Source organism: Pseudophryne corroboree, chromosome 4 (assembly GCF_028390025.1).
Source record: "Pseudophryne corroboree isolate aPseCor3 chromosome 4, aPseCor3.hap2, whole genome shotgun sequence".
NCBI classification, from domain to species: Eukaryota; Metazoa; Chordata; class Amphibia; order Anura; family Myobatrachidae; genus Pseudophryne; species Pseudophryne corroboree.
The window spans coordinates 116,933,393-116,957,913 of NC_086447.1; the positions used below are offsets into that span (position 1 = coordinate 116,933,393).

General features: G+C 44.7%; 1 protein-coding gene across 3 annotated transcripts in view; it reads left to right on the forward strand.

Moving 5' to 3' along the window:
- NBAS (NBAS subunit of NRZ tethering complex) overlaps nucleotides 1–24,521 on the forward strand; it is a 1,316,984-nt gene that overhangs the window by 499,948 nt on the left and 792,515 nt on the right. For all 3 annotated transcript variants that reach the window (XM_063915380.1, XM_063915382.1, XM_063915381.1), the window contains 2 exons: nucleotides 312–541; nucleotides 14,834–14,946. In XM_063915380.1, the coding sequence (XP_063771450.1) occupies nucleotides 312–541; nucleotides 14,834–14,946 (343 nt within the window). The remainder of the gene's footprint in view (nucleotides 1–311; nucleotides 542–14,833; nucleotides 14,947–24,521) is intronic.

The window sequence follows — 24,521 nt, forward strand, 5'->3', positions numbered from 1 at the left end:
CGGAGTACATTTCCCGCTCCACTTCTTCACCTTAATCCGCTTTCATTTCCCCATCCACAATGAAACCAGGATCAGAACTCAAAATAGGGGATAACAGAGCCAAATAAGGAGATGGCGATAGAACCCGAGGACAACAGATACCACTCATGTCCCAAAACTTTAACTCGTTCCGTACATTATTATATTGGAAAATGTAATTCTGGTAGCATGGAGTTATTTATTTGTACAGTATGTTACATTGTTTTCTTCAACCATGTTTTTTTCAACCATGTTTATAGCATTGCTGACTCCAAATGTCCTTCATGTTTCAGATATTTGCTGAGAGTTTACTGTGTTCGAGCCGCCAGGAGATAATCCAGCTGGCTGGGCAGATGATGCATTGCAATGTGGTCTCTATAGATCCTCCTATAAGCATCAGCTTTAAAGGAATGCCCGAGTACAGGGTCAAGTATGAGAAGAGCGTGGACCTGGTGCTGGCAGCCAGCAGAGAGTACTTCAATTCATCTGCCACCCTCACTGACAACTGCATGGATTTGGCAAGGTACAGCTACGTTATATCCCTCATAACATGAAGAGCTTGGCTGTTGTCATGCATCAAGTGTTCATTCTACTGCTTTACTACGTATTACTTTGCGCTCTGTGTTTTAATAAGTAATAAGGTGTTTGCCCAGGAGATGGTATGAAAGCATCTGCACTTTATGTTCCCCATACTCTAATCCAGGGCAGTGTCCTTCAGAATTTACGGCAAGATAGATTTTCCAGCTGTGGACTTAATGATGGGGTAATGACCTTGCGAGGTGGCCATTCATGTTCCTAGGAGATGGTATGAAAGCATCTGCACTGTCTGTTCCCATACTCTAATCCAGGGCAGTGTTCTTCAGAACGTACAGCAAAAAAGATTTGCCAGCTGTAGACTTGTTGATGGGAAAATTACCTACCTATTGGCCATTCATGTTCCTAGGAGATGGTATGAAAGCATCTGCACTCTCTGTGCCCCGTACTCTAATCCAGGGCAGTGTCCTAAAGAACGTACAGCAAAAAAAATTTGTCACCTGTGGATTTGGTGATGGGGTAATGACCTTGCTAGGTGGCCATTCATGTTCCTAGGATATGGTATGAAAGCATCTGCACTCTGTTCCCCTATCCAGGGCAGTGTCCTTCAGAACGTACAGCAAGAAAGATTTGCCAGCTGTGGACTTGGTGATGGGGCGATGACCTTGCTAGGTGACCATTCATGTTCCTATTCTTCCTCCTCCCAAAAGCTTCATATTGGCTTTGCATCTTTGCCCTCTGACTGAGCACTCAGGTGGAAACCTCCCTTACATTGTGCTTGGGATTTGTAGGGTGGATACATATAATGGTGGTTTCTTTCAGCTCTGGAGGACAGAAACACTGCAGACTGGAAGTCTAAAATTCTATGTCAACTGTGACTCGTGCCTCATTGTTTCATATCTGAAACAATTTATATTCCTACAATTTAGAATTGTTCAATACAGGCTCCAGCTGTACTTCAGTGACGTCACACCACCCTATCCTGTATTCCAAAGCAATAAAATCACTTGTGATTGTGGCAGCTCTGCTACATATAGAGGAGAATTGTGCCACATTGGGGTTTGAAGTAAGACTCTGCACTGGTTTCATAGCCTATATAAATACATTAGGCCATTTGGTCGAGCATATAAAAGAAGTTAATATCTACTTGGTGACTTAGTACCAGTCTTTCTAAAATTAGTTTTGGGCTCGGGGACAAAGCTTGCAGACAGAACCTCTAATTGAATAACATAGGTGTATACATGTGAGCTGCACAGCACAGGCTTTCAGCTTTCTTGTGCAGTGTATAGATGCATTCAGAGGCTTTAATGGAATATTTGCCGGTGCTCAGCTGAGAACAGCAATAATTGAAGTTCAGAGAGCACAGTTTAAATAATACAAGTTTTATTATAGTGACGAAGTTCTAATAAGCCTGAGTTACTGTATTTGTGCTCTGCCAGTGATTTCATTTGTTTTCTGATCTGGTCAGAACCCCAGACAGATTTTTTGCTTACTTAAGTAAAATAATATCCCGGTGTTTAAGCTAACCTTCTGCAGGCATGCTGCCTCACTTCTATTGTTTCATGATTGCAGTCTTCAGGTCACTTTACGCTTATCCTTTTGATGTTCAATAGTCTGAATTCTGGGAATGCAAAAGCTGAAGAAAGGGAAAAAAAGTTAAAAAGAAAATAGGGAGAACTGTCAAACAACTGTCAAACGTCGGAGCCTTACCAAGCATGCATTACTCCATACTTGCCTGGTATTAGAGGCACTGGCTTTTCTATAATGGGTGCAGTGTGTGTGGTGCACTCGGGCCATTGAGTCCAGAGGGGGCCCCCACCGCAACCATTTTTAAAATACCCCTCCGAAGTTCAGCGCTGGCATCCGCAGCGCTATCAGAACACAGTGAAAATGGCTCAGCGGCCATTTTCACAAAGTTCTGCGCATGCGCAGTAGAGCAATCTCAGGGAAAATGGCCACCGCGCCATTTTCCCGTAGATCTGCGCATGCGCAGTAGAGTCTGAGCCCTCTAGTGCTCAGACTGTACAGTGCTCCGGGCAGAGAGGAGGGGGCCCAAACGGAGGAGACTGAACACGGGCCTCCTCCTCTCTTAAAACGCCCCTGATTAGAGGGTTGTCTGACTTCAGCTTCAGGAGACATACAGTACACCAGGGGCCTGCATGCACATAGCAGACTCTGGGGCAGATGTATTAATCCTGGAGAAGTGATAAAGCAGTGATAAGTGAAAGGTGATAACTCACCAGCCAATCAGCTAAAATATGTGAATTGACAATATGTAGATTGACAGGAGCTGATTGGCTGGTGCGTTATCTCCTTGCACTTATCACTACTTTATCAATTCTCCAGGCTTAATACATCTGCCCCACAATGTGTAAAGTCACCCATATACTGCGATCTACAGATGTACGGGACCTGGCGGCATCCTGCGCTGTATGGCGGATTAAAGCTGGGTGTATGAGGACACATCTGAACATTACAATGTTTCACAGTAGTAATGTTTATTACATGATTATTATTAATAATCATGATTATGATTATTGCATGATTATGTTTTTAGCATAATAAAATGAATGCAAAAAAAAAAGCTGGTTTAAAAAAAAAATGTTTTTCTCTATCACCCATAAGGAATACTGGGGACCTTAGTACAATGGGGTATCGAAGGGGTCCAAAATAGCCGGTGCACTTTAAATTTATTCCACAGGGTGTGCTGGCTCCTCACCTCTATACCCTCTGCTACAGCTCAGCAAGAGAGGATGCACACTCTGGAGCTCCAGAGAGTTTTTCTTCAGCTTAGTTTCTGTTTGTTATTTTCAGATAAGCTGTTTGGGCAACAGCTTACCTGCACCAAGGGACACTGGGGGGAACTGGGGGATGGGGGTGGGGGGCGCGATACCGGCCTCGTTTAGAGATGCTGAGTCGGATCCCGCTGACAGTACAACGGTCCTGAGGATCAGTGTACCGCAGGCATTGCACTCACACACAGCACGCCGCACACCCCCAGTACAGTGCCTGAAGGTCGGCAGAGTGGTGAGTGACAACCAGGGACCCTGTTAGGGGGGCATCCGGATTCCTATGTGCGGCATGAACGCGGGGCGGGCATACGGACGCCTATGGCGGTGATCCCATAACTCCCCCACCCGCCCCCGCATAGACTGGCAGCGATAGTGAAAATAGGTGATTGTACCTTATTTCACACATTTTGGGAACATTTGCCAGTATAAATATCAGCATAGCTCTGGCACCATTGTAAGGGGTGGAGCTTCCTCAGTGCGGGACCAGTGGATTCTTGGCGCCATTTCCTGCACACACACCGCTGCTACAGGACTACCAGCTCCTCCAATGGATCCTTCACGGTCAGACACTGGTACAGGGGTATAGTTAAGGGGGAGAGCCCACTGTGAGACCTATATATTAGGCTCCTTAAGCACTATATACCAAATTGCCTCACTTCTAACTATATAATTGTTAGTTCTCAGGCTGGTGCAGGTCCCTGCTCTCTGAGTATCTCCATACACAATAGTCTGGGCAGGCTTGCTTGTACCTGTTGTCCTCTGTGTTTGTGTGTGAATGTAAATGTCCTCTGTCAGCATAGTGAAAAAAGCTGTGTGCGCTGTTTGTCACTCCAGGTTTTCCCCCTCCCCTGCACATTCTCTCATGCGTGAACAATGCAGTCAGCCCTCACAAGATAGTGGGGCTTCAGGGGGTGATTTGCAGGAGCCTGCGTGGCTCAGCTCTATGAGATCTATGATGGCTTACATGTCAAAAGAAAGACCTCTGCTAGACAAGAAAGGCAGCAGTTACAACAGTCTATGGCTGCTCTGGCAAAAGATAGGGCAGACAGTAGATGTGTTTCCCCTCTATCAAATCAGCTACCCCAAAAAAGGGGGTTACCTGATATCCACTCACAATCTGAGGAGGGGGTACCAGAGATAGAGGAGGGGGAAGAGCTGGAATCTAATACTGAATTAGATGATTCCTCTGCTGCACAAGGAGTAGACTTACTTATCATTGCTATAAGGGATGACTTAAATATTCCTGGAATGAGACAGATGGGCAGCAATCCTTTTTCTCATCACAGAAAACGCTACAGGTCATATTTCATGACTCTAAGGAACTGGATGATCTTTTTAGAGAGCCATGGGCAAATCCTGATAAGAAATTCCAGGTATCAAAGAAATGGATGGCCACCTTCCCTTTTGCACAAGAGGGGAGCAAGGTCTGGGAAACTCCCCCTGCTGTCGATGCATCAGTATCGCGTCTGTCAAAAAAGAAAAGTACTGCCGGTTCCTGGGGCTACGGCCTTAAAGGAACCCACAGACAGGAAAATAGAAATTAAGTTAAAATCTATTTACCTGTATGTTGCATTGGGGGCCTCCCAGAGGCCTGTTATTGCAAGTTGCTGGGTGACACATGCCATTCATTCTTGTGTCGGTAACATCCAAGAGGGCCTTACTGGGGACAAGTCCCTAGCTGAAATGGTGATACTAATTCAGCACATACAGGAGTCTGCCCGCTTCCTCTGTGATACCATCAAAGGTATTGGGGTAATAAATGCCCGTACTGCTACCATGGCGGTTTCCGCACGCAGAGCATTGTGGTTACGTCTGTGGGTGGCGGATGAGGATCAAAAAAGAGTGTGGAAGCCTTACCCTTCACAGGTGATTGGCTATTCGTGGGTGAATTGGATACCTGGATTTCGAAGGCTACTGCTGGTAAGTCCACGTACCTCCCCTCGGCTGCTCCACCAGCTATACATTCCTACACTGGGCTGTCTCTGCAGTCCTTTTGGATGCCGCGCCACCTCTGCTTACCAGGAACTGGGCATCAGCTCTGTCTCCACTAAACCCTCCGCATGACTGTGTCCCTCCACTTCAGGGGGACCTCAGGGTGGGAGCTAATCTGAGATTCTTCAGCTCCATCTGGAACAGCTCCTGCCAGGATGCAGGGTAAAAGATCTGATCTCCCAAGGCTTCAAGCTGGAATTCGAAAGTCTTCCACCTCTCAGGTTTTTCAAGTCGGGTTTACCAGCTTCAGAAACCATGTTACAGGAGGCCATTCAAAAGTTAGCCCTGACCCAGGTTAATGTTCAGGTGCCACCTCAACAACAAGGCGAGGGATACTACTCCAGCCTTTTTGTGGTACCAAAACCGCACGGTTCAGTGAGACCCATTTTGAACCTCAAATCATTACACCCATATCTGACTGTTTTCCGGTTCAAAATGGAGTCTCTGAGAACAGTGATCTCCGGTCTGGAGTAGGGAGAGTTCTTGGTCTCCCTGGATATAAAGGATGCTAACCTCCATATACCAATATGGCCACCTCATCAAGCTTACCTCAGGTTTGCTCTGCTGCAGGAACATTACCAGTTCCAGGCGCTTCTCTTCGGTCTATCCACAGCCCCAAGGGTTTTCAACAAAGTGATGGCGGAAATGATGTTCCAACTCAGAATTCAAGGTGTGAACATTTTCCCCTACCTGGACGATCTGCTAAACAAAGCAAGATCGAAGGAAGTACTGCTGGACAGCATCTCCCGCACTACATCCCTGCTATCACACCATGGGTGGATTCTGAACTTTCAAAAGTCCCACCTGGAACCTACCCAGCGTCTCCAGTTTCTTGGGATGATCCTGGACACGGTGCCTCAGAAGGTCTTCCTCCCTACGAACAAGGCGAATGCATTTCAGGAGTTGGTTCGGGCCGTTATGCAGAAGGACCGAGTCTCCGTACATCTCTGCACCCGTCTGTTGGGTAAGATGGTGACCTCCTTCGAGGCCATTCAATTTGGCAGATTCCATACGAGGATATTCCAACTGGATCTCTTGAAGAAATGGTCGGGTTCACATCTGCAGATGCACCAGTTCATACGTCTCTTGCCGCAGGCCAGGATCTCCCTCCTGTTGTGGTTGCAATCCTCCAACCTCTTGGAGGGGTGGAGCTTCGGGATCCAGGATTGGATTCTCTTGACCAAAGCTGCCAGCCTTCGTGGCTGGGGAGCGGTAAACCAGGAACTATAGTTCCAGGGCCGGTGGTCACTCCTCGAATGCCGCCTCCCTATAAACTGGGACTCAGAGCGATGTACATTGCTCTGCTACAGGCAGCTCATCTGCTCCAAGGCTTGGCCATTCAGGTACAGTCGGACAACGCCACGGTTGTGGCTTACGTCAATTGACAAGGTGGAACAAAAAGCAGGGCCTGCATGAGGGAGGTATCTAAGATTCTCCACTGGGCCAAACAGAATGCAAGGGCAGTGTCGGCCATATTCATTCCAGGAGTCGACAACTGGGAAGCAGACTTCCTCAGCCGTCACGACCTCCACCCAGGAGAATGGGGTCTTCACCCTCAGGTGTTTCAACTGATAACAGATCGATCTGATGGCCTCTCGGCTCAACAACCAGCTTCAGTGCTATTGTTCCAGAATGAGGGACCCTCTGGCATCGGCAGTGGATGCGCTAATGACTCCATGGGATTACCAGCTGGTGTACCTGTTTCCTCCGATTCGTTGCTCCCCAAGGTTCTAAAGCGAATCAAAAGAGAGGGAGCATAGGCGATTCTTATCGCCCCAGAGTGGCCTCGGAGGGTTTGGTACGCAGATCTTCTGGAGATGGCCATAGAAGACCCCTGGCCCCTACCGCTAAGGGAAAATCTTCTTTAACAAGGACCATTCGTCTACCCGGACTTACAGCGGCTTCGTTTGACGGCATGGCGGTTGAGCGGAACCTTCTAGCTGAGAAGGACATTCCGGGCAAAGTTATTACCACCATGACTCAAGCCAGAAAACCGGTTATGTCAAGGCACTACCACCATATCTGGAAACGATACATCTCCTGGTGTGAGGGCCGATAATATCCTCCTGCGGATTTCAACCTAGGGTGCTTTTTGCGCTTTTTACAGGCTGGTGTGGATATGGGCCTATGGTTGGGCTCCATAAAGGTTCAAATTTCAGGCTTGTCCATTTTCTTTCAGAAAAAAACTGGCTGCTTTGCCTGAAGTCCAGACTTTACCGCAGGGTTTCCTACACATCCAACCGCCTTTTGTATCGCCCACGGCACCTTGGGATCTAAACGTGGTTTTGTCCTTTCTACAATCCTCTTGGTTTGAACCTCTCATGTTGGTGGAGGACAAATACCTTACGTGGAAGACGTTTATGCTCCTAGCCTTGGCTTCTGGTAGGCGTGTCTCCGAACTTGGTGCTTTGTCCTGTAAAAGTCCCTACTTGGTCTTTCATGAGGACAGAGCGGAACTCTGGACTCGACAACAGTTCCTGCCTAAGGTGGTATCTGCATTCCACTTGAATCAGCCTATTGTGGTTCAAGCCTCTTCCTCAATTCCTGAGTCATTGGATGTGGTGCAAGCCCTGAGAATTTATATCAAAAGGACTGCTGCTGTCAGAAAATCGGATTCTCTCTTTGTGCTGTATGATTCTTTCAAAAAGGTTTGTCCTGCTTCAAAGCAGCCCATTGCCAGTTGGATTAGGCTTACTGTTCAACAGGCCTACGCTTCGGCGGCCTTACCTGTTTCTAGGTCTATCACGGCCCACTCCACAAGGTCTGTGGGTTCCTCCTGGGCGGCTGCCTGGGGAGTTGCGGCCCAAAGTGTCGGGCCGCTGCCTTGTCAGGAACAAACACGTTTGTCAAGTTTTACAGGTTTAATACCCTGGCTGCAGAGGATGTCCAGTTTGGACGTACAGTGTTGCAGGCGTCTTAGCACGTTCCCACCCTCTTTGGGAGCTTTGGTACGCCCCCATTGTTCTAAGGTCCCCAGTATCCCTTATGGATGATGGAGAAAAGAGAATTTTAATTACCTACCGGTAAATCCTTTTCTCGTAGTGCATAAGGGATACTGGGCGCCCGCCTCTGTGCTGCGACTTTCCTGAAAGGTTTTGTTCTTGCATGAAGTTGTTTCAACAGCTGTTTCTTTTGTGTTTTGCTAGCTGTTGCTAGCTCATTGTGTGCTGGTTCGTTAATCTCACCATTCGTTGTTTGTCATGTATCCTCCTCTCACATATGTCCCTCTCCTTCGGCATAGTTTTCATAGACTGAGCTGTATGGGAGGGCATAGAGGGGAGGAGCCAGCACACCCTGTGGAAGAAATTTAAAGTGCACCGGCTCCATTGGTGCCCTTCTATACCCCGTTGGGACTACGAGAAAAGGATTGACCGGTAGGTAATTAAAATCCTGTTTTTTTTTCTCTCCTTTTTAAACCTCCAATAAAAACAAAACAAAAGCCTGGTTACTGTATGTGTATTTTATTAATCAAATTGGGTGATGCAAACATAACCCTTGCTGCTAGGAGTACTAGACCAGCCCTACCCTACCTGAATGTGTGGTCCTGCTTATTGTTCTTGATCACTGCCTGCTCTAGAATCAGGAGGATGTGAAATTAGATTGAGTTGCAACATTTCTAATAGAACATCCTCCTCAAATATTACACAGATCTGTCTGAGACTTCCTCTTTGTGTTGCACACGTGCATTCTCAGGATTATTACATTATTCTCCTGAAAAGAAGTATTTATAGAGAAGCAGCCGGTTCCAGTCTTCTGAGGCCTCCTCTTCTATTTGATGTAATTGCTCCTGACAGGGTGTTGATAGCAATTGATTTTCCGTTTGTCCTCCATTGTCAAGGATAAAATCAGCCTACATTGTTTTATGGAGAATGTGTAACCGCGCAGTGCGCAAGTGGAGTGCGATAATGCATTATACATGTAGGCAGATGTCGTGGATTCGGGTGGCCCTGGTGGCAATGTCACAGTCTGTGAAGCAGAATCATTATCAGTTATGATGACCTTGATCGTACTCTCGCCAACTCCCTTGAGTGCTAGCATACAGTATTCACCAAGGTCCCTGGGATGATGTGTTTGGCTGAGTTGATGAAATCCTGTCCCATGTCTGCACAGGAACATTAACACCCGCTCCCAGTATCAGCATTGCAGCATTCAGAACATCGAGTTTTTGGTTATTCATCCCCTTACCAGCTACATGGGTGCTTTCACAGGGATCCGGTCTGAAGATCGACAGTGTCTAGGTCGACAATGTTTAGGTCGACCACTATAAGTCGACAGTCACTAGGTTGACATGGATGGAAGGTCGACAGGGTTTCTAGGTCGACATGTGCTAGGTCGACAGGTCTAAAGGTCGACATGAGTTTTTCAAGTTTTTTTTGGGGGGGGGATGTTTTCATACTTAACGATCCACGTGGACTACGATTGGAACGGTAAAGTGTGCCAAGCGAAGCGGTAGCGGAGCGAAGGCACCATGCCCGAAGCATGGCGAGCGAAGTGAGCCATGCGAGGGGACGCGGTGCACTAATTTGGGATCCCGGTCACTCTACGAAGAAACTGACACACAAAAAAAAATCCTCATGTCGACCTTTAGACCTGTCGACCTAGTATATGTCGACCTAGAAACCCTGTCGACCTAGCACATGTCGACCTAGAAACCCTGTCGACCTTCCATCCATGTCGACCTAGTGACTGTCGACCTATAGTGGTCAACCTAAACATTGTCGACCTAGATACTGTCGATAAAACGAACCACACCCGCTTTCACATGTATGGAATAACATAACAGGATCCGCCGCAAGCAAATACTCAAATGATTAAACTATTTGTTCCCTACATGATGATTCTGAGACTCCATAGTGGAGCATATTATCTCGCCAGTCATCTTCATTACATATTAACCAGAGTAGAATGTTCTTAGCTTTTTGTCTGTACAAAAAGAGAAACATTATAAAATGCTGCTTTCTAGCTTCCTTGCCGCTAAACTTATAAATATTTAAAGTATGAATTCAGAGGCACTATCCTGTGAGGAAGAGTTAAATCTCCTGGTTTCTTGGCTTCTGTTCCGCAGTGCATTGATATATTTTTCATGAAACAATATACAGTAAGTAGGTTTCTTCTATTCCAAACCTGCCTTTAATTTCATTTTAAATGTTCCAAGCATCACTTTATTTTCTAGACCTATTTCCTGAAGCACCCCGACAGCGGAAGTGTGACACAAATTTCCTCTGTTTTGTGGCAATTGCAGTTCTAATTCGCTACTCCACATTTCTGCAGCTAGACAGGGGTTTTTTTTTAAATGTACTGGAGCATCACGTTTCATCGAGTGCCTCTAACCCTTATTATGCCTGGCATATGTAGCACGGATCTGGCCTTTTAGTTTTTTTTCCCCCTTTAATCTCCTGAGAGTTGTTGCCCCATCATTATGCAGATGAGAGGAGAAGAGACAGATTTAGCAGCAGACTGGCACACTTTGGGTAGTGAACTAAAAAATTAATTACAGTAATTTTCTTTTTGTTTTCTTTTTTTTTATGTTAGGCAGACGATTCTGTACTTGTTATTCTGAAGTCACAAATATAGTTTTATGTGGAGATGTCACAAATACAACCTAATGCTAAAATACTTCTAGGGTCATTATTACAGATTTAGATAATAAAATGAGGTGGTCCCTTAGACAGAAATCTCTGATGGTAGAGCTCTATCTATCTATCTATCTATCTATCTATCTATCTATCTATCTATCTATCTATCTTATATACAGTCTCTCTCTCTCTCTATACAGTATACAGCCGTGACTTTAAAACCACCTGCCAAAACAGCTTTGTCCCGTTGAGGCATGGGCTCCACAAGACCTCTGTAGGTGTCCTGTGGCATCTGGCACCGAAATGTTAGCAACAGATCCTTTAAGTCCTGTACGTTACAAGGTGGGGCCTTTATGGCTCGGACTAGTGTTTTTGAGCACATCCCACAGATGCTCAATGGGATTGAGAACTGGAGAATTTGGAGGCCAAACCAACACCTTGAACTCTTTGTCATGTTCTTCAAACATTCCTGAATAACATTTGCAGTATGTCAGGGCGCATTATCCTGCTGAGAGAGGCCACTGCTGTCGAGGAATGTTGTTGCCATGAAGGGGTGTCCTAGGTCTGCAAAATGTTTAGGTAGGTGGTACGTATCAAAGTAACGATAAGCATGAAGGCCAAGACGCAAGGTGTCCAAGCAGAACATTGCCCAGAGCATCATACTACCACTGCTGGCTTGCCTTTTTTCCATAGTCTATCCTTTTCCCATGTCTACCGCAGGCAAACGATGCACACTCACTTGGTCATCCATATGATGTAAAAGAAAATGTGATTCATCAGACCAGGCCACCTTCTTCCATTGCTCCATGGTCTAGTTACAATGCCATTGTAGGCACTTTTGGTGGCAGGCAGGGTTCAGCATGGACACTCTGACCAGTCTGTGGCTGCACAGCCACCATAGGCAGCAAGCTACGATGCACTAATTGGTGCTACAGTAATTTTCCTGTGAGCTAGATGCTAGCCTTCACTCCCCAAACATATCAGTGAACTTTGAACACCCATAACCCTGTCGCTGGTTAACTGGATGTCTTTCCTTGGACCGCTTTTAGTAAGTTCTATCCACTGCATACTGGGAAAACCACACATGAACTGGCGTTTAGGATATGCTCTGACACAGTGGCCTAGTCATCAGAATATGGCATTTGTCAAAGTCGTTCAGATCCTTATATTAGGCTTGCTAATTTTTTCTGCTACCAAATCACATCAACTAAAAGAACTGAGTGTGCACGAGCTGCCTTATATTGCCCAATCCTTGTAAGATAATGTTATTCATTACATTTGTGTGTATGTGTGTGCACTAAATTAATTCAAAGTAAGTTAATAAACATGAATTATATGGAATAGCAGCTCCTAATAGTAGATCTGCTGTTAGTGAGATCTAGAAAGACATACATGCAGCCAATACCAAGACGGCGCTGTAATTACTTTACAAACTACACTTATTTTCACAAGGCGTACGCAGGCTTGCACAGGGCGGATTTTCACTTGTCTGGGCGGCGACTATCTGATCGCAAACCTCTGCAAATTCGCAGAGGTGCGATCCGGTCTTGATCGGGCCCATAGTAGGATCTACTCCTTATAGTCCACCAAGAAAATGTTCTTGTAATAAAGAAGAGTTTCTTATGCATTCTGAAAGTAAACGCTCACACCAGTGGAGGACCCATGAAAAATGGGCCAGTGGCTACACAATAGATACTGCTAAATACTGTATGTATTAAAATATTCAAAACAATTATGTACAAAAGTCCAAATAAGTGCTTGCATAGGAGATGCAGTTTTTTGCCGTCACTTAGGACAGTTGTCACCAGCCTCACCCCTCATAAAGGATTGTGAGCTCATGACAGTAAGTCCCACAGAAATGCCCAATACTGCACCTTCCCAGGAGTGCCTGGTATAAATCTGGAATTTCAGGGAACATTCCCAAATCCTAATAGGGAAGTAGGCGGAGTCTTGATGGCGCGATTCGCTGCAAAAAGCATCATCATTCATTTCCAGCACCTGACATTTTCCTGACGTGTGTTGCTGCATCCTTCCGTCTGTTGTATATCACTGTCTCTAGCAACGGAGGGTCTGCCCATGGTAGCATACAGCAGTAGTGCAGATGAGAAGCTGGAAAGTGCGACTGTCATTACTGTGCTTCATTTAGGAGAAGGGGAAAGAATTTCCGTGGGAAAACCTGCAGTAGTTTCTGAATGTAAAGTTGGGAGAAATTTTTCCTTTATCTTATTTTCATGTGAGCTGAAAAAGTATAGACAATATTTCTTTTTTTCCCAGTATGCATCAAAAAATGTATTGTTAATTACAATATGCGTATATATCATCTTATTAGTTTTATCATGGGATATACAATAACAAAATATATGGATTTCCTATTTCTGATTACAGTTGCAAATATTGTTTTCATGTCTGTTATGTTGTAACTGCAGTAGGGATAAATGTCTAATTTCTATGGAAACATCTACAATATAGCTTAATAGTGATCATACGTGAGTGTTAGGGCAGGTGTAGGTCAGCAGAACTCTCTGAAAGTACAGACAAATGTGATGCCAATTACTTATGTACATAGCGTGGAGATCTGAGACAAGGTGACCCCTTTAGTCACACTGGCGGTGATTGGGAATGTTAAACGCGCTATTTTGCAAACCACATAAAGATGACACTACACTTTAATTACACTTATAATTGCACATAAAACCCGTGGATGCTATTCTGCTTGTGTGTAAATTTATATGCCCACCCCCTCTTCTCCCTCTGTGTTCTGCTGTTTCCTCATTTATATAGTCTGGGCCTTTTATACTGTGGTCACTAGTTCTAAAATAATCTATCAGGGGAACATATGCTTAATCATTAACAGTAAACCTGTTGTGTTTTATTTCAGTTTACATACCACCGCCAACTGTCTGTATCACTGTATAGAGAGATTACAATGATGCACAAACTATTCAATATAAAAAAAAAAGGTTCAGACAGACAGTAGAGTGGGATTTATCATGTAATAACCGTAGCATTCAATGACCCCATGCATTGGGAAGGGAGTACAGAAAGGTCCAGACTTGCTGCCTGCAGAGTCTGAGCCAAGAAAGCGGAGGGCCCTGCTTGTCAGAGTCTGCAGTATGGGAGGGAGGACTGATGAGGTAAGAGTGTGACGGGTGGATAATGGGCTTTAATGAACAGGTGTATTTTCAGGGCAGGTTTGTAAATGATGGTGTCTGATAAACTGTCAGTCTGCAATATGAACTGGGGTCTTCCTTATCCCTAGCTGTCCTCTCTGTAGCGTAATCCCCTCAGCACACACAAAACACAGCACACACAAATGAAACAAGGGCAACTTATTGTATAATAGTGCTGCGAGCCAGTAGCCAAGTTATTTTTTCCTGCAGTAATTAACGTCACTGGGACTCCCCACCCTCTGTCATCACCCAGAAACTAGTTACCACTCTGCCCATCCAGTATTATCCAGATTACATAGAACATTGGAGATATGACGGAGGAGGGAGGGGTGTGTGTGCTATAACAAACATGGGGTGTGTTATGGTGCATAGAAATGCCATATAAACAGTGATGACCAGTATATATGCACAGTAATATATGATTTCCTTCCTTTCAAATCAAGGGGGTAACGTCGGCGTATCTAAATATATTTTGGGGTAAAAGGTAAAAAATATCCCTGACCCCTGTCCTAGACTGATAACATTTAGTCTGAGCAGTTGATTGGTTTGTGGCTTGGTTTGACCACGAGTAGTTATATGATCAGGTGTTTTCTGTATGGGAGGTAAGTGCTTTTAGGGACTGTAATTTGCTGTAGACATAGACTTACACTGTATTTGGTGATATTTAAAGTTGTACATGAGCTCGTTAGCCAATGATTAGACATGCTATTTGTTAGCCGGTGAATTATATATGCTATTTGTTCTTTTTCAGGAGCTGCTTACAGCTAATTACTGACTGTCCCGATTCCGTGCAGGAGGAACTTGACCTAATACGTTCCCTGGGTTATCTGGAAGAATTTGGAGTAAAAATTCTGCCATTGCAAGGTAAAAAAGTAGAAATATATTGTTTTTTTACAAGTGTGAAGTGCCACACCTTCATCATTTTATTCTTACATTGTTGTGGGGGCATCATACTCAGTATTCATCATAATTAGAAGGGGATGCAGTTAGACTCCCGACAGGAGACATGACACCGACGTTGGAATCCTGACTGTTGGAAATAGAGAGGGCGGGGAAGTACTATACCTGGATTGGGGGGGGGGACGACTTAGGGGTAGGGTACGGGGGGGGAGTTAGCTTTAGGGTGCGGGGGGAGTTAGCTTTAGGGTGCGAAGAGGGGAGTTAGGGTTAGACTGCGAGGGGGAGATAGTTAGGTTTAGGGTGCAGGTAGGGGGCGTTAGGTTTAGGTACCACCTGGGGGAGAGGGTTGGACATCTAAAAGGGAGGGTTACGTAGGGTAGGGGGAGGTTGAGACTACTTAACGCCCCTTGACCGGATTTCAACTGTCGAGATGCTGCTGTTGATCTCCTGACCGCCGGCATTTCATACCCAACCCATTGGGAGTGCCGGACTGACTCTAGCTGTCTATCTGTCTATCTAGTTATCTAGTCAATCTGATGTGTTAACAAAAAATGATGCACAACATTTGACTACAAAAATAAGTAATAATAATAATACAGCCGTTGTAAACCCATGTAAAGCATTTCTTCAGCCCATCTTAAGACTCTCATGTGACCAAAAACAAAAATATGTAATTTTAAGAGTAAAATTAAAAAAAAAGCATACAAATAATTAGTAAATAGGGGGAAAAAGAAGCATAGACGTTGAGTCTCCCATATCCGGAACACTTGGGACAAGAAATTATTTGGATTTTGGATTATTCCATAGCTTGGAATATTTGCATGCCATAATGGGATTTCCTGGGGATTGGACCCAAGTCTAAACGTAAATATTTATATACAGTATATGGTCCACCTTCCATCGGAAAAAAATATATTGGGGCACAAGTAATAGGGTCCGAGATTGCCTCAGGTATGGGAAGCCGGCTGGTCTCTGAGGTTTGTTAAAGCAGCAGTCATTTACGAGGCATGGTTTGGTCTTGTAAATGATTGTCACTTTTAAAGAAACCCTCTGAGATCGCCAGCTTCCCGCACCTCGTACAAACGCTGACCAAATTACATATGCCCCCTAACCTGTACATTAAAATATCATTCATTTTCTCATTAATCCTAATCTGATCAATCGTATTCAGCCCTGTATATTGTTTGCCCAGTTTGTGGAAATGTTCACATTACTAAGATGTGTACTACAATACAGCACAGTTACAGTAATGGACAGCAATAGAACATGACACAATATCGCATTTCAATTAATGAAAATGCATGAGAATTTTTCTTGTGCTACTTGGAATTGTGAGCAAAGAGCAATGTTTCACTTGGAGTAACACCCGGAGGTTGTGCTTTGCGCGACTCTCCATGAAAAATTCACAGCTAATTAAATCTCCTGTATTTTGGCGAATTCTGTGATGTAAAACCCAGGTCTAAATCCTGAGAAATTGTTCCATTGAAATTCATTACAAATTTGAGGAAGAAAAACCCCTCCTAAAACAAAAAACGAAAAATGTTAAATGGAACGTTAAATGGGGGTTGACTGCACCAGGCTGCTTTAGAAGTGCGCCCCCTAGTGGCTCTTATATCTGTATACACTTCATGTTTCTTGTGAAAAACCTGGAAGGGTGATCGATAGAGAGACCACCATATGCACGCGGCATCAATACAAAAACATTACTCTCCAGAGATACAATCTTTAAAACCGGCAATGGTTTGTAAATCTAGGGCTGCTGGCAAATGTTCATTGCTTTAGAATTCGATTTAGAGTTTGGACTGTTTTACCTTAGGAAACAGAGGGTACACAGTGAGCCTGGGCACTACTGCAGAACAGGCGTTCTATCTCTGCATTTCCCCTTCTCTAATAGAAGATTTTCATTTTGCCTTGAGGTACTTCTCCTGTAAGACGCTCTGTCTGGAAATGTGTACCTTTGTGACATGGAAACATCTGTAAGCTTGTCTCATGTAGCCCGTTCAAGGGCCAGAAGCTGGTTTTATCTGAGCAAGAGTGATTTTTTTCTATTAATATGCTTCAAAGTGTAGGCCTGGAGCACAGAGAGCAGGAGAAGGGATCTTGTGTGTGTATAACAGGCTAGTCATTAAGAAATGATTAGTTTGGCTGAAGGTAGTTCTACGGGCGAATGCTGTGTTGTATTGCTTTACATGTCACCTACAGCTCTCTCCCACTGATGATGCACACACAGTATTAGTGACCCCTGCTGTCACCTGCTAGAGATCTTCAGGGCTGTGGTTCTGGTCTCTTATCTGTGACTAAAGTGATGGCGTTATGTACAGAATGTTATTAACATGCTAATGTTGCCTGGAGCTCTCACAGGGTCTTACAGTGATATCATGATGTCTTTCCTCTCTTGTATATATTATTACTTAAGTGTCCAGGTTATACTTTTTATACTTAAACATATATGTACAGAAATAGCATCCCTTCTCCATAGGCCAGTTATCCAAAAGGTTTGCAAACATCTGTATCGTATAGTGTGTACCCAGCCTTACAATTAAGTTGTGTACACACTTGTGTGTCATCGCCCCTGTTGTCTGTCCTACCCTGTCTTGTTATGTTAATGTTCTGTACTTATGCTCTCTTAAGGGCCCCATACACTACAATGATATGTCCTGAGGCTGAAGTCGGAGGCAATTTCCCTTGAACTCTCCCGGGTGCTTCCCGGGAGTGGTTCCATGCGATTCCATATGATTTGGTACATTTTGTATGCGATCCCAGCCAAGCCTGCGGGAACCGACATATCACGAGTGCAGCACCAACGATCTAGGGGAGCCAATCCGACCCTCACAGGAACCCGGATCGGAAAAACCTCCAAAATGCCCGATTTCACCTGATATATCGGCCCGAATGCCCGAAATTGGATTAAATCGGGCATTATTGTTCTAGCGTATGGGGCCCTTAACATTGTAATCATTTTTACCCTGTTTTTCAGTGCTGCAGTTATTTTGTTTGTCTTGTTTATAAAAATAATAATTATGGGGAGTCGGTGACATGGGACAACAGTAGAGGAAGACTAAGATAATAGTGGATCGTTAGAGATAAAGGGAGACTAATATCAGCGTTATACAGTAGTTGCATCAAAAGTGAAACCTCTGCTCCTGAAGATGAAAGCGGTAAGATTGTGAGAGGGACTGGGCATGTGGAGTGATGGAGAGGCAAGATTCTATGATGACACCCAGAGAACTGACTTATGGAACAGAAGAGAGTCTAATCCTAATAAGGGAGAGGAGGAGAGGTGAGGGGACCCGGGAGGGTTGTCAAGGACAATGAGTTATCTTTTGGATAACAATGAGTTATCTTTTTGATACGTTAAGTATGAGAAAGCACTGGTACATCTGAGAGGAGGTAGCAGATGGGCAAGTTGGGGACATGAGTGAGCAGGGGAGAGATCAGAGGTGAATTTTGTCTATTAACGGCATATTGAATGCCAAAGATTCTGATAAGATTACCTAGGGAAGTGTACAGCAAGGTGGCCGAGAATGCATACTTTGGGAATGCTGACAAAGTAGAAAGGAGGTGAAATCCAGGGTGATGACAGACATGGAGCGGTTGGAAATAGTTCCGATCCATTTTAAGTCGGTTTTTAGGTATTCAGAGATTCTGTTCCAGCTACTGGAAACACACTGTAGCAAGCTCCTCTCCCCCACACTATCACATTCCGTTCTCATGGTCTCACCTTGCCTTCTGGCACACTGGATAATGGGAGGATGGGGGCTACATCCACACACATCCTGGTTTGACACTAACTTTGAAAATCTGAAATGTAATGCTGTGAAGGTGTAATTAACAAACTTTGGCAAGCAACTTTCTTTTCCTGCTGTGATTAAAGAGTCAAGTATAGAAAAAAACACAACAGATTTGTTCTTGGAATGTCATTTTGAATGCGAGAAGTAGTCAGATCAATCCCACTTCATTTAACGGCAATTATTACATAGACGAAAACATTCAGGGGTTATTAAGTGTACTTTTATATGTCAGTAGGGGCTTATAAGATGGGTAATATGATTATCTGCTTCAGAGAACACTGAATTACCCCTCAGTTACAAGTCTAAAATCTAACACATCAGTTACCGTCATGCAGCAGAAATTGTACTTTGTCTTCAGAAGGACTGCAAGATCCTTGTTACTACTTCTGCATTGTACTGACACATACAGATGTGTCCTCCTACATCCTTGCTGCAGTCACGTTAAACAGACCTTCTATGCCACGGCGTGACTTTGGAGTGACAAGCGTCTATATGCGCAACCTTTTGCCATTTAAATATGTCTAAGTCACATTGCTATGCTAATAGAACGCACAAGCTTATGCTAATTAAAACGTTATGTGGCATGTCTATATTCTGTGTGTGACTGCGGCTGTATCTGCATGTGAAATTCTACATTACAGTGTTTTCTTGGAAATCAGTGTAATGTAGCATTTCATATGCAGATACAGCTGTGGTCGCACACAGAATATAGGCATGCCGCACATCATTTTAATCAGCATAAGCAGCTTGTTAGTCCTAGTCTCATAGTGTTGCGAATGAGACACATTTTCGGCAGAAAAGACATCCGACGTTAACAGAGCTGCCGGTTGACTCACGCCAGGCATCTCCTACTACATGGCTTGTAGAGGGAAGATTTATGAGGACACATCTGTACTGTAATGTTATGTAGTTAATCATCAAATATCACCAAAGAATATACTTTAGGGTAGACAAGTAGTACATATCATATGTGGTTTTGTATACCCATTTTTATCCATTTCCAATGATTTTATTTTGTCTAAAGAAGCTGGGAATTAGCTACTGGATGATTATGTTTAATTCCTTTTGGATTTAGTCTGTATTTGAGCCAACCATGTTCAGGCTAGCTATTGTATTGGTTTTTGCCTTGAACCCATTACAGACCTTTCTCAGTCCATTCTTTTCCAATAAAATGCGTCTCTATTGAGGGCAGTGATAGGTCAGGAGGACTGACCGTTAGTAGCTGTCTCTTACCTATTGAAGAACACAACCAATGAAGAGGTGATTACTTAACCTGGCAAATACCTGAAGCGGGATAGTACCAGAATCCAAGGGATCAAATTCCTACACGTGAGCCAGGAGGAACATTCTGAAGCCTGGCCGCAGTTCCTGTACATTAGAGGAGCAGCAGTGTGCTTCCCAGAGAGTATCCCTTTCCTCATCCAATCTGCAGCAAAGTGAAAGAAATCCAGACCCTTCTAATGGTCTCTTCGTGTTGGTGTCTACGGCTCTCAGTGCAAGTGTGTTGATAAAGCTGAAGCCATCAAAACACGTCTTACTGACACATTTTACTGAGCAGAGTATGCAGTTATTTTATATCTAGTGTCGTCCACAGAGAAACATTACTGGCACTAGCAAGGGGTCCATATTTCAGAGTTTGCAGGAATCCTTCACAGGGGGGAAACTGTTTCCTGCCAATTGGGGTAGAGGATTATGTCTCTAAAATAATGATTTTATTTACGTTTTTTAAATATGCGTATTGTAAATACTGTATTTTGTTAGTTGATGTATGGGAGGCTTGTTCTGCTTTGTATTTTGTTAGTTGATATATAGGAGGCTTCTTCTGCTTTGTATTTTGTTAGTTGATGTATAGGAGGCTTGTTCTGCCTTGTGCTTTGTTAGTTGACATACAGTATAGGAGGCTTGTTCTGCTTTGTACTTTGTTAGTTGATGTATAGGAAGCTTGTTCTGCTTTGTACTTTGTTAGTTGATGTATAGGAGGCTTGTTCTGCTTTGTACTTTGCTAGTTGATGTATAGGAGGCTTGTTCTGCTTTGTACTTTGTTAGTTGATGTATAGGAGGCTTGTTCTGCTTTGTACTTTGTTAGTTGATGTATAGGAGGCTTTTTCTGCCTTGTGCATTGTTAGTTGACGTACAGTATAGGAGGCTTGTTCTGCTTTGTACTTTGTTAGTTGATGTATAGGAAGCTTGTTCTGCTTTGTACTTTGTTAGTTGATGTATAGGAGGCTTGTTCTGCTTTGTACTTTGTTAGTTGATGTATAGGAGGCTTGTTCTGCTTTGCACTTTGTTAGTTGATGTTTAGGAGGCTTGTTCTGCTTTTTACTTTGTTAGTTGATGTTTAGGAGGCTTGTTCTGCTTTCTGGAACTTCTTTTATGCAGTAAGTAATGATACCTGAGATTTGTACTTCACCACAAAGTCTATTTTGTCCTCACTGTATGTAGTAAATGAAATCTCTTTTGTTAATAAAGTGGTCCTGATCCTACTGTATGCTGCAGAAATATTTATGACTCTACATTATGACGTCATTTGTAATCTATATAGCCCTGACTGTCGGGTGAAGGGCAGTTGTTATAGAATCTAGAATGTCTTTTAAGTCACTCAGATTCACAGGTGCTACTGAGAGCGTAGCCTAGATTTGTGAGCAACTCATATATCAACTTCTCTTTCTCTAACGTCCTAGTGGATGCTGGGACTCCGTCAGGACCATGGGGAATAGCGGGCTCCGCAGGAGACAGGGCACATCTAAATAAAGCTTTTAGGATCACATGGTGCGTACTGGCTCCTCCCCCTATGACCCTCCTCCAAGCCTCAGTTAGGTTTTTGTGCCCGTCCGAGAAGGGTGCAATCTAGGTGGCTCTCCTAAAGAGCTGCTTAGAAAAAGTTTTTTTAGGTTTAAATCTCAGTGAATCCTGCTGGCAACAGGATCACTGCATCGAGGGACTTAGTGGAGAGATTTCCAACTCACCTGCGTGCAGGATGGATTGGAGTCTTAGGCTACTGGACACTTAGCTCCAGAGGGAGTCGGAACACAGGTCCTCCTGGGGTTCGTCCCGGAGCCGCGCCGCCGATCCCCCTTACAGACGCTGAAGACGGAGGTCCGGAAAGCAGGCGGCAGAAGACTCCTCAGTCTTCATGAAGGTAGCGCACAGCACTGCAGCTGTGCGCCATTGTTGCTACACGTCTCACTGATTCAGTCACGGAGGGTGCAGGGCGCTGCTGGGGGCGCCCTGGGCAGCAATATTAAATACCTTTAGTGGCAAAATAAATACATCACATATAGCCATTAAGGCTATATGTATGTATTTAACCCAGGCCAGTTTTCTTAAAACCCGGGAGAAAAGCCCGCCGAAAAAGGGGCGGAGCTTATTCTCCTCAGCACTCAGCGCCATTTTCCTGCTCAGCTCCGCTGGTGAGGAAGGCTCCCAGGACTCTCCCCTGCACTGCACTACAGAAACAGGGTAACAAAGAGAAGGGGGACATAATTTGGCGATATTGATATATTAAAAGCGCTTATATCAAAAACAACACCTTCTAGGGTTGTTTATATACATTTATAGCGTTTTTGGTGTGTGCTGGCAAACTCTCCCTCTGTCTCCCCAAAGGGCTAAGAGGGTCCTGTCTTCGATTAGAGCATTCCCTGTGTGGCTGCTGTGTGTCGGTACGTGTGTGTCGACATGTATGAGGACGATGTTGGTGTGGAGGCAGAGCAATTGCCGGTAATGGTGATGTCACCCCCTAGGGAGTCGACACCGGAATGGATGGCTTTAGTTATGGAATTACGTGATAATGTTAGCACATTACAAAAGTCAGTTGACGAAATGAGACGGCCGGAAAACCAGTTAGTACCGGCTCAGGCGTCTCAGACACCGTCAGGGGCTGTAAAACGTCCCTTACCTCAGTCAGTCGACACGGGTACCGACACAGATGAATCTAGTGTCGACGGTGAAGAAACAAACGTATTTTCCAATAGGGCCACACGTTATATGATCACGGCAATGAAGGAGGCTTTGCAGATCTCTGATACTGCTGGTACCTCAAAAAGGGGTATTATGTGGGGGGTGAAAAAACTACCTGTAGCTTTTCCAGAATCAGAGGAATTGAATGACGTGTGTGACGAAGCGTGGGTTAACCCAGATAGAAAACTGCTAATTTCCAAGAAGTTATTGGCATTATACCCTTTCCCACCAGAGGTTAGGGCGCGCTGGGAAACACCCCCTAGGGTGGATAAGGCGCTCACACGTTTATCAAAGCAAGTGGCGTTGCCGTCTCCTGATACGGCCGCCCTCAAGGATCCAGCAGATAGGAGGCTGGAAACTACACTGAAGAGTATATACACACATACTGGTGTTATACTGCGACCGGCAGTAGCCTCAGCCTGGATGTGCAGTGCTGGGGTAGTGTGGTTGGATTCTCTGACTGAAAATATTGATACCCTGGATAGGGACAGTATTTTATTGACTCTAGAGCAATTAAAGGATGCTTTTCTTTATATGCGAGATGCTCAGAGGGATATTTGTACTCTAGCATCAAGAGTAAGCGCGATGTCCATATCTGCCAGAAGAAGTTTATGGACGCGACAGTGGTCAGGTGATGCGGATTCCAAAAGGCATATGGAAGTATTGCCATATAAAGGAGAGGAATTATTTGGGGTCGGTCTTTCGGACCTGGTGGCCACGGCAACTGCCGGCAAATCCACTTTTTTACCTCAGACCCCCTCCCAACAGAAAAAGACACCGTCTTTTCAGCCGCAGTCCTTTCGCTCCTATAAAAACAAGCGACCAAAAGGACAGTCTTATCTGCCGCGAGGCAGAGGAAAGGGTAAGAGAGGGCAGCAAGCAGCCCCTGCCCAGGACCAGAAGCCCGCCCCGGGTTCTACAAAGCCATCAGCATGACGCTGGGGCTTTACAAGCGGACTCAGGAGCGGTGGGGGGTCGACTCAAGATTTTCAGCAATCAGTGGGCTCGCTCACAAGTGGACCCGTGGATCCTGCAGATAATATCTCAGGGTTACATGTTGGAGTTCGAAAGGTCTCCCCCTCGCCGGTTCCTAAAGTCTGCTTTACCAACGTCTCCCTCAGAAAGGACGTCGGTTTTGGAAGCCATTCACAAGCTGTATTCTCAGCAGGTGATAGTCAAGGTACCCCTCCTACAACAGGGAAAGGGGTATTATTCCACACTATTTGTGGTACCGAAGCCGGACGGTTCGGTAAGACCTATTCTAAACCTGAAATCCTTGAACCTGTACATACAGAAATTCAAGTTCAAGATGGAGTCACTCAGAGCAGTGATAGCGAATCTGGAAGAAGGGGACTTCATGGTGTCCCTGGACATAAAAGATGCTTATCTGCATGTCCCAATTTACCCCTCACACCAAGGGTATCTCAGGTTCGTGATACAAGACTGTCATTATCAGTTTCAAACGCTGCCGTTTGGTTTGTCCACGGCCCCTCGGGTCTTTACCAAGGTAATGACCGAAATGATGGTTCTTCTACGAAGAAAAGGCGTATTAATTATCCCTTACTTGGACGATCTCCTGATAAGGGCAAAGTCCAGAGAACAGCTGGAAGTCGGTGTAGCACTAACCCAGGTAGTGCTTCAGCAACACGGGTGGATTCTGAATCTTCCAAAATCTCAATTGACCCCGACAACTCGTCTGCTGTTCCTGGGAATGATTCTGGACACGGTTCAGAAAAAGGTGTTTCTCCCGGAGGAGAAAGCAAGGGAGTTATCCGAACTTGTCAGGAACCT